Source organism: Belonocnema kinseyi, chromosome 6 (genome assembly GCF_010883055.1).
Source record: "Belonocnema kinseyi isolate 2016_QV_RU_SX_M_011 chromosome 6, B_treatae_v1, whole genome shotgun sequence".
In the NCBI taxonomy this organism is placed as follows: Eukaryota; Metazoa; Arthropoda; class Insecta; order Hymenoptera; family Cynipidae; genus Belonocnema; species Belonocnema kinseyi.
Genome location: NC_046662.1, coordinates 9003123 through 9014948, shown reverse-complemented (window position 1 = coordinate 9014948; position 11826 = coordinate 9003123). Strand labels below are relative to the sequence as shown.

General features: G+C 33.4%; 1 protein-coding gene across 1 annotated transcript in view; it reads left to right on the top strand.

Moving 5' to 3' along the window:
- Positions 1–2272: 2272 nt before the first annotated feature.
- LOC117174591 overlaps positions 2273–11826 on the top strand; it is a 27179-nt gene continuing 17625 nt past the window's right edge. Inside the window, exons 1-2 of the mRNA XM_033363822.1 lie at positions 2273–2316; positions 3386–3452. Coding sequence (XP_033219713.1) covers positions 2273–2316; positions 3386–3452 — 111 coding nt within the window. The remainder of the gene's footprint in view (positions 2317–3385; positions 3453–11826) is intronic.

Genomic DNA, 11826 nt, shown 5'->3' with positions numbered 1-11826 from the left:
CCCATCCCTCCAAGACTTCACGGGCTCCCAAAAATCCCCAAAAATAACATTCCCATCAGAATGATCGTCAGCGACATAAACTCACCAACCTACAACCTTGCACGCTTCCTCGCCAAAGAACTAAATCCCTTTACAGCAAACTCCATCACTCAGATCCAAAACTCATTTGACTTCATCAAAAAGATACAACAGATTCACATTCAACCCCAAGACATCATAGTGAGTTTCGATATAGTTTCTCTCTTTACAAAAGTACCAATCTCTAATACAATTGATATTATTAAATCTTTTAAAAACTTCCCTTCCGAACTCATACCTTTGATAGAACACTGGCTTAGTGATAGTTATTTCTCTTTCAATAACCAATTCAACGAACAAAACTCAGGAGCAGCAATGGAATTCCCAATCTCACCTGGAACAGCCGACATCTTTGTGGACCATCTAGAAACTAAAATCTTTAACTAATTCAAGCTTAAACCGGAATTTTGGTTCCGTTAAGTTTTTCGATTTCATCAATCGATTACATCCGAATATCCTGTTCACCCCGGAGATTAAATTAAGCGGAAAATTGCCCTTCTTGGACGTAGTAGTTTACAAAATATCTGATAACACATTAGAACATGCAGTTTACAGAAAACCTACCCATACAAACGGTTTCAGGATCGTCCTGAAGAATTGACCCGTGCAGAAATTTTGGTGTGGCGCCAGTCGGGTCCCGATCGGGAAAAATCTGGGCCCGACAGGGTAATCTGCATAGTGCCAGACCGTAAATGAAACGCCCTACCCGACTGGGCCCAGATCTAGGCATCCAAAATGGGGACACGATCTGGCCCAGACATGGCCCCTTTAATTTTTCATTTCTATAATTAGTAAAATTTCAAAAGTTTTTATATTAATATTTTTGCAACTTTGTATTTAACAAAACTTCAATATTCTACATCACATTATCTGTTTGCATTGCTTGAATTTATCGATAAGAGTTTTCATTTGAAAGAAAACTATTATGCTTGGACAAAAAATGTTCAAATTTAGAGCAATTACACACACACAAATGAATTTTAATTATAAATATTTTTGAATCTTCGTAATATTCTTTTGGAATGATTTTTGTTTGACTAATGCACATGGGGCACGTGGAGTGAAATTTAAAAAGTGAGGTTATTTTCGAGAAAATATAAAAATCATTTAATCTACAATGTTACTAATCCGGAAATGCATACATGTGATATAAGGTAATCTCTATTTTCACAATATCAGCAGCAAAATATAAAATTCTAAAAAGCATTAAAACATTTTTTTATTTACATAAATAGTAAATGCGCTCAAAATGATGACGCTTTCTGGAATACATTGCTGGAAATCTTCATAAGCTAAAAATGAATTGTGATGTTGATTCTAGCGAATTAAAGCTTACCTTTGCCTTCATTGCGGATATAAAAAATCTCACCAGCAATTCTGTGATTCCGAACTCGCAATCCACTATTGGCTTTTGGCATTTTAAGTTCTATCAAAGAAAAACAATATCACGACAATAACAGAAAACTTGACATAATCTTGTCTAACCTAACCCGACCCGACGTAGTTCTGATGCGAGCCACATCATCTGCCCCCTTGGGGCCACATGTGGAAAATCCGATCAGGCTCAGATCGGAACTCGGGAAAAAGTTGGGCGATTTCTGCACGGGGAACTGCAATTTTTATGAAAAGTCAGCAAAATTGGTAGTTTCGAACACAATTGGAACACGAAATATCTCTCTTCATCAATTTTAATAATTTAATAATAATTAAGTTATCATTTTCCCAGGAATTTAAAAAAAGTTTTTCGTTTTGTTGAGACCATTCAAAATTCTTAAAAAGCTTCAAAAGTTTTTTTCTAAATCGGCAAAATCTACCATTGTTTTAAATTTGTTGAAACATTTCCAGACTTTAAATTAAGTTTTAATATTTTTAAAACTTCCAAACCTTATAAATTCTATTAAAATGATCATAATTTCTCCTAAAATTGTCAACAAATTTTGCACAAAATTCTGATCCTCCTAAATATCTTTTAAAATTATAGTAGGTTTCTTACATTTTATAATTTGGTATAATTATGAAACTGCTTCAAAATATTCTCTTAAAATTGATATTTAAAATTTTATAGTCTCGGGCAGAAATCCTTGTAGTTTCAGCAGAGTGTCCATCTGTCCTTCGCACTTTTTTCCAAGGAGAGGAAGTGAGGAAAATGAGGGTGGGGGAAGTGGAAAAATTTGGGAAATAACAGTTACACATAATGACGAGAGGGGAAGCAAGAGAAATATGGAGAGAGTTAATGGGGTAAATAACTCGAGCGGAACTTCGGGAAGTAAGGGGACATTAGGAGTCGAGAAAGTGGGGGGAAAAGTGGAATGGGGAAGCAATAAAAGGGAAATATTAGCTGCGGAAGTAAGGAGAAGATGAATTAGATGAGGAACAAATTGGGTGAGACCGAGAAGTGAAGTTTGAAGTATTCGGACAGGAAGCAGGTGTATATATGAGTTTCAGCTGCGGAAGTGAGGAAAGGGGGCAGTAGGCGAGGAAGAAGTTGGGCCAGGTAGGGGAAGCGAAGGCTGAAGTAGAAGGAGAGGATAAAGGTTTTATATGAGTTTCAACTGCGAAAGTGAGGAAAGAGAAGGTAAATAAGGAGGAAATTAGGTAAGATCGCGAAGCTAAGTTTGAATTTGAAGGATAGGAAGAAGATATATGTATAAGTATTAGCTGCGAAAGTGAGGTGAGGGGAGAACAGATGAGGAAGAAATTGAGGCAGACAGGAGAAGCAAAGGTTGAAGTATGAGAGAAGGAAGCAGTTGTATATATGAGTATAATCTGCTGGAGAGAAGAAAGAGAACAATAGATGAAGAAGAAGTTGGGGCAGGTGGGAAAAGCGAAGGTTGAAGTATGATGAGGGGAATATATGGGGAGTAGGGGACGTAAAGTATGGGAGGGGAATGTTCGAACAACTGAATCAAACTCTTAATAGGGTAATAAATACTTTTATATAGCCTTATAGTGCCTACTTTTACTAATATTTTTAAATACAAAAAATCAATGAAAATCTTCCCACAAATCTTTAGAACATGTTTTAATTCCTTTCAAACCTTTCGAAATTTAAATTTTCCAAAAAATTAAATGTGATTTCCGGCTTGAATTTTCATTCCTGATTATTTCCCTTTTTTACGGCTTTTATTTTTATTTCCAGCTTTTCCGGTTATTTGATGATTATTATTTATTATTTGCACAGCCGTCTGTACGCAAAATTTTCAAGAAAGACTTGTGTAAACATTTACAACACTTATGCTCATAAATCTAGGGATAAAAGATTGGCTTTTATCTCTAATAAATACTGATTAACATTCATCATTGACAGTCGTTATAGGGGGGAAGTGCATATTCTCGTGAAACACAAGAAAAAATTATTATTTAAACATAATCAAGTAAGTAAAGCGCTATTATCAGAAAAAACTGTAAGTATATTATATTTACTGACAATTGTTTGCAGAAAGTTATTTATAAAAATGATAAATAAATCAAAACTTAGAATTCAATACTGAAAAATTTTTTATAATAAAAATGTAAGCCATTTTAAATTCTACTAATTTAATTTTTAAAAGTCAGCAATATTAAATATTAGTAGAAGTTTATTACTTTGATCAATCATAATATTATTTTTTTAATTTATATATTTATGGCCTATTAATTAAATATGAATGATAGAAATGGTAAAGACGACTCTAAACGTGATTTTTTCAAATAAAAAAGTTTAATAAAAGAACGCAATTAGGTAACATTTTCAACTCTATGGAAATAATCAGTAAGGCAATCTTGTAAAATTTTTAAAAAGAACTTACATGACACAATCTCACCATTTATAACTAAAAACAATTAACAACAAATATTCACTAAATGGTTATTAGCCGAAATAACTATAGTATCAATCAATAATTTTGATAGCAGAAGAGGATATTATGGAAAGAATATTATAAATTGAAATTAGTGAACATTTTACTGAATCTTTAACTGTTTAAAAACAAACTACATAACTTTAGAATATAAATTTTGTAAAATGAATAGTTTGTTATTCTGTATTTTCCAATTTCAGGCATTTTCAACAGTTATTTTTCAAAATAGAAAAACTTTCTATGAAAATTTTAATTTAAATTCTAATCTTCAAGAGTAAACTTTTTAAAAAAAAGTTTAAAATTATATACCCTCAAAATATAAATTTTGAAGACTGAAGATTTCCTTTTTTTTAGAATTCTCAATTACATATTCTTTAATTTTGAAGTTTCATATTAGAAATTGCTTAATTTGGAAGCTCTCAGTATTGAAAACTCTTTTTTTGAAATGATTAAAGCTTTCCAGAAATTCAGTCATATTTATAAAAAATGCTTTAATTTAACCCAAAAATCATTGATAAAAATGTAAATTAATTACTTAAAACTTATCAAAAACACTTTAAACCCAATTTTATCATCTCTTTCTTGCAAAATTTAATAGACTCAAACTCATACTTATTTTTCAAATTTATGAAAAATATTAGTTTCAATGTTTCGTAAAAATATTGGTTTCAATGTCCCCTCATAAATTTCTTGTAAGATTTTATAAAATAATTCGGATCTAATATTAATTATACACTCACTTTTAACATATATTTTTTTACTTTAATGCAGATTTGTAAAATGATTACCTCAAAAAGTAGATAATCTTCTTAACAAATATGTTCAAAAACTTCTTTTTTCAATACTAGATACGTCACTTGTGGTAAGTTTTTTATTTAAACTTTTTCTTTGTTAAAAATTTGCATCAAGATAAATAAAAATTCTATTATTATTTTTACTTCCATATTCGTTATAATCCTGATGTCATAATTTTATGGTGAAATGCATTAAAGTTTCCGTTAACAAAGAAGAACTTCTTTATTTATAAACCTTTTCATTGCAAGACCAAAGGCCAAAACCCAAAAACATTTTTATTATTATGCAATCTAAAATACAAACAAAAACTTTCTTTAAAATATTTTTGAATATTTTTAAACTTCAAATATATTTTTTATTCCTTTCAAAACTTTTTGACCTCGTAAATATTTATTAAAATAATTATAATTTTTCTGGAAATTGTCAACAAATTTTGCACAAAATTCGGAACCTTCCAAATATCTAAAAAATTATGGTATTTTTCCGATTTTTTTTTTAATTTTGCATCATTAGAATAACTGCCTCAAAGTATTCTGGATTGTTTGTTTTTTTTGTGCAATCTTGGAAATCTTCAAAAATGTTTTTAAATAGTTAAACTTTTAATACGAAAAATGATAAATTAACAAAAATTATGATCCGAAAAAGGGTAAAAAAAATTCGTTAATAATCCCTTCTTGATAGGACGCGTTCTTTTTTTTCGTGAAAAATAACACTGAAAATATTTTAAAAAATAAAAAATTGTGGAAAAACGACACAGGTTAGGAAAGAAATGATTTAAACAAAAATTTTTGACTAAAAAAAAATTTTACTATGGATCACTTTTTGATTTATGGTGAAAGGAAAAAAGTTGCGAAAGAAAATTGATAGAAAAAAGTTATTTACTAAAAAAAAGAGATAAAAATTTAATTCATTCTCATAATTTATGATTGAGGAAGTATTAGAACTATGCGGCATTTGACACCATAACGTTCAAATTTTGAACCAAACAACTTAAAATACGAAAAAAAAGTCTAAACGAGAAATAATAGCTTTTGAAAAATCCTAAAGAATGTCAGTAGATGAGCAGTCTGCGTTCTGGCTCACGATTCCTACCTTACCGACATCGAGAAGCTTCGACCTGTAGTGGTTCGTGTCCGTGATAAACTTCAAGAACGTTCTCGAACTGTAGTGGTTCGCGTCCGTGCTAAGCTTCGAGAACGTTCTAGAAGGATCCTGATGACGTCACGATTGCGCAAGAGTCTGTAACCAACTTAATGTATTTCATGCGTATAAGCTTCTCGAATGTTCTTTTCAGGTCCATATTTTTAAGAAAAAAGAAAAACATATATTTATGGGAAGGAGAATAAAAGATTTAAGGTTATTTTCAATGACGCATTACATTTTGCGATGTTAAAAAATAATATGCCGCACGAGTCGATTATAATGTAGAACCTTCTAGAAGAATGTTTCATCATATGATGCAATATCAAAGAACATTGTTCAAAAGTCTTCAGAAATTGGTAGATGGGGTAAGCATCTATAAAAGGAGGCTAGATCTACTCTTTCATCAGTTTATTGTCAGATGTCAGATTGTAAAGAAGAGAGGCAACAAGAGCTAAAAAATCGTTTAAACGTATTTCTAAATAACATTCGACAATTAAAAGAAGTGATGCAAGTGCGAATCGATTTACATACTCTAACGAGAAAGTTGTATACGGTGAATATTAACAAGTGAAGATGGATTTCGTAAAATTAAACAAAATTGCAGTTAACAGCGATTTCCTTCCAACGGAGAAACTGAAGAATCTGGAACTAAATAAAAGCTACGAAATTACAAACATCAAAAGAGTAACAACACAATTTGGAGTGCAGTACATTGTCACTGTGAAAAACAAATTTACTGTGTTTCTATCAGCAAGAATGACCAATCTGCTGAATGAAGATGAAAATTTGTTGCTAGGAATGAAAAAATCCAGTGAAGATGCCGATCGCTGCATGCGGTATTTGGGTGGACGCTACAGTTCCATCGAATTTGTGAAGAAAACAGTATAAAGTGTCTGCAGTTTCTTAATTATCGCTCAGTCTGTGACAAGCTTCAGTGAGATATTCATCATGCCTTGTACACCACGAAACCAAATGTTACATGCGACCACGTACAACCTGAATTCATCATTCACAAAGCAAATTGTCATCGTTGCTGACTTAAAAAGGACGGAAATTTTACCTCCTCAGTGAAACTACAGGCCAGTCAACCTCATTTAACTGCAATCCTGAAGAGTGTAAATTATTCAAAAGTTACTTCAACCTTATTTTCCTGTTTTTCGATGGTAAAAAGAAGCACCAATGCATCGACTGCGGAAATTTCCATATACACATGACTATCGGTTGGTGATAATATAGTGGCTTTAGAGCAACATCAAGGATACCAAAAATACTATCTGTTTGTGCTGCAAGAAACAACGTTTGCTGTTCTCCAGGAAGTCAGCCCTTGTGTGGACCGGTATCTTCTGAATCTGCCTGTTATGCCATTTCAACGTACAAAAGATTTCATTATTGAAACCATCACTGAAAGTATTTGGCGTAAAGTGAGATCACCATCTGTGAAAAGTGTAAAATCTTATATACGAAAAAATTATACAAGCTTGAAGAGTAAGGCAATGAAAAAATTAATATTTGCTAATCTTATGCGTTTTGAAATTCTGTTTCTTGAAATGATTACTTTTTATAATCAGAATGTGTGTGAAGAAGTGATTGAGGAATTACAAGGACTCAGATATATAAATGGTACCTTTATACATTAAAATTTCATGTATTTTGTTCTTGTTCATAAAAACTACCTGCAATAACTTTACCTCGATAATCTTTAAGCATATACGTCACTGTTTCAGTATTCTTAACATGACTTATAGTAAATATTTCTGTTATCCAATTCGGTGTGTAGCCTTTCTCAAGAACTTGCTTAAACTCCTATACGCACTTTATTTCCAACTTTAAATTTCGCTTTTTCAACTGCTTGTTTTACACTGTAATTTTTGTATACATTAAACAAATCATTGTACGATACAGCTAAATCTTTCAAAATATCTATCCACTTGTAATTCCCCTGTAAGCTGAATTGTATCCACATTTTATTCTTGAAAATACGATTAAATCGCTCGCAAAAGGACGCTTTTAAATTACTAAATTTCGAGTACAAATTTATTTTGTATTGCTTCATAAGATTTTCAAATTGCGAATTGTAAAATTCTTTTCCTCTATCAACGTGTAAATTTTTTGGTATGCACCCCTCATCAAGTACAGGTTCCATGGCTGCAGCTACATCTTCACCCTTCTTGGATTTAATGGGGACAGCCCAAACAAATTTTGAAAATATGTCAATTACAGTTAAGATGTTCTTGTATCCTTTGTTTACTCTCTCATATGGTTGCATTTCAACAAGATCAGCTTGCCAGGTCTCATCAATGCCACGAGTATCAAAATGTCGACGTTGGTAATTTCGTCTAGCTGGCTTGTGCAGCTTCTTCACCAACTGCAGCTTCTCGGCGTCCATTTTTGAGTGCATTCAGCCTGGTGTCTAATTGAATAATGAGCTCAGAATTTCGATACACTAGTTTTTGAATTGATTCAACATCAATTTTCACATTTTTTAAAATTTTATTTGTGGAAATTTCCAGAGTTTCAATCATCATTGTATTATTGACGGCTTTATTTCGCAAACAAGCTACAACATCATATATAGTCTGAAGTTCACGCTGTATCGTATGTTGCACCATATTCAGATTTACAGCATCATACAGTTCTTGAGCTTCAGCCACTTTACACAGCCTCTTATTATTTATATCATAATTTTCTTCAGATGTGAGTTTAAATCCAATTCCAGGAGGACCGCGACTTGTGCTCTGTGCTCGCTTGGAATGACGTTCGAATACATCGATGCTCATCTTGAAAATGACGAAGATCTTGATGGACATTCATTAATAAATAATTTCAGCTACTCGTAGTTCTTCGATGATTGATATAATTTCGTTGGTGTGACTTGAATTTCAAGCTGCTTCAGACGCTAGAAGTAAGCGTAATCGGTCGACCAATTCATTCGGATCATCTCAGTAAATGTAATCCATTAGATTTTTCTTTCTAGCAATCATGTATTGTGGGATCATACCTTCACCTCATAATGATTTCTCGTCTTTACTTCGTCTACTTGAATTTTTTGGTGGAGATGGAGAAATTAATTTCATTATAAAGTTTTTATATTTAAAGACCTTACTGTCACGAATATCTCCATTTGATGTATAGTGTTTTTTACATAAGTTTGTTGCAATAACAATTTGTCTGTAATTTTCAAGATCACTGAGAGTTATAGAGGACTCTTGAGGTACTTTTCTAAATAAAAGTTCAAGCAAGCCTTTACGTTTGGGAAAATTCAAACTACCCACGTGAATATAGTTCTGACTGAAACTTATCTGAGAATCTCCAATCATTAATCTATCTTTCGTTAATTTTCTTACTCCATACGCATTCTCGAGTTCTCTACCTCGTTCGCCTAACAATATGAGATACTTGTTTGCATCATTATCAATCCATGAAGACGTCCATGCTTGTCATTATTCCAGCATGTTAAACACACATTTTTAAATTGCGAATAAGTCATATTAGCATTTACATGATCATCATAAATGTGCTTTAGAATCATTTCATCTTGCTTGAACAACACAAGTAAATTAACATTGTCGCGTACAAGATGTTTAGGAATATGAGCATATATATGACTCAAGTAAAAACAGTTGACATCCTTTTGCCTACCCATAGAAAAGAATGCTCTTATATTATCTTGTTTCTCACAAGCCACATCATCAAATACAATTACCGAGTTGGGTTTCGCTTGACTTGGCATTATAAACTCTTCATGGTCATTGAAAGAATAGTATTCAACGCCATCTACTGATTGAAGGACTTTTTCTAAAACTTCATACTTTGGTTGCTTTAGAGATTTTTACTAGATGTAAATATTTTCAAATCTCAAGCCATTTGGATGTATTAGTAGAGCCAGCAAAGCATTTGTCTTTCCACAGTTGGAAGCTCCACAAAATATAGCTCGTACCGTACACTGTTTGGTTGAAAATGACAGTGTCGTTTTTCTCTATCCTCTTTTCGAACATTGTATCAAAATTTTGAATATGTAGTTTCACAGGTTGTGCTTCGAACTGCATCTTGACAAAGACTGGATGGAAACCCTATAAATATCTTCGTTATATAGGTTCACTCTTCAGTCTGAAAGCAATTCTTGCATAGATGTAATCGTTCACAGAGGCAAAACAGTCAGTCGTAAACGAACCGTAAAGCAGGCAAGATGTGGGAGAGGCTTGCTCAACAGAATCATCAATAATTTGCCACTTGAATTGCATTTGCCTGGTTACCAGTACTGTGGACCAGGTACGAAACTAGTCAAACGATTAGCACAAGGTGATCCAGGAATCAATCCACTGGACGCTGCTTGCAAAGGTCACGATATAGCCTACTCACAAAATAGAGACAATATAGAGGCTAGAAACTCAGCTGACAGCGTACTGGCTGAAAAAGCTTGGAAACGTGTCTTTGCTGCAGACGCTGGCATAGGTGAAAAGGAAACCGCTTGGGGAGTAGCAAACGTAATTAAGGCGAAATCAAAATTTTGGATGGGTCTCAGCAAGAACAGAAAACCTACCACTACACTGAGAAAAATTGTCGCTGCAGCTAAAAAGTCCATGATTTCAAGCAATGATGTGCAAACTGCCATTAAATCTGTACTCAGAGTCGTACGCACAGCTGTGATAAAGGCTGATGGAAGAAGAAATATGGATAAACCTCGTAATCTACCTGTCCCGGTCAAAGCAGGGGGATTTTAACCCTTCCTCACACTCGCTTTTGCAGGACTCAGTGCTGCTGGAGCACTAGCTGGTGGAGCTGCTGGAATAGCTAAAGCTGTGAATGATGCAAATTCAGCAAAACAACAACTTTGAGAGAGCAAATGACATAATGAAACGATGGAAGCTATTGCTTTAGGAAAAGGTCTATACTTAAAGCCATATAGACAAGGATTAGGGCTTCGTCTAAAACTATATAAACATGGAGTAGGGCTCAAACGCAAGTCAAAAAACTCAAAGTGAAGCTACCTCATCGAGCCTTGACTGATACAGATTTACAAAAATTTGCAAAATCTCTGAAGATTCGACATTTTTGAGGTGTTTTTATGCGAAATGGATTAGCAAAGGGTGGGCCACGTAAATATGAATGTGCTATTGTTAATCTTAAAGATGAAAAAGGACCAGGAACACATTTGTGTGACTATGAAAAGATTGACGGCAAAATAATTTATTTCGATAGCTTCTGTCATCTTCGACCACCTTCGGATCTCTTCAAGTATTTCGGTGTAAGTAGCATAAAGTATACGAGAGATATCACGAGAGATATCAAAATTACGATACATTTGTACGTGGACATTTATGTTTGTAATTTCTATGCAATCAATTAAAATCTGAGAGTACGTATAATCTATATAAGTACCGAAATTTGCAATATAAAGTCAGTTGAAAGCTAGCTGTCATCATGGATGATTCATTGACGCTAACATTATCAGGAAATTCTTCAATCCTGGAAACCCTCTATTTTCCTCCAATTGAGTTGTCTCATTATAAAAATTACGCACTTGGACTCGTTGAATGTCTAACTTTTAATTTGATACCCAATGTAGACATTCTTCAAAATAAATTTTATGTGGGTGATGAAACAATTGAAATACCTACAGGTAGTTATGAAATATGTGACATAAAACGCTACCTATAGAATGCTTCGGCAAACAAGGGTATTGAAATTCATATTAAACCAAATAATAACACTTTAAAAAGTGTATTTACGGTGTAAATTTCGAACCTAAAAATTCCATCGGTCATTTCCTAGGGTTTTCCCCACGTAGACTAGAAGCTAAGCAAACTTATGAATCCGTTCAACCGGTATCAGTCATAAAAGTTAATTAGTGGGACGATGGTCGTGGGGGCTAAAGCGTAGGCTTTGGACCCACTCCTTCGGCTTGCGGGTTCGATTCCCGCCTCGCACTCTGGAAGAGTCTCTCGGTGGCCCATGCGGTGAACACTAGCCT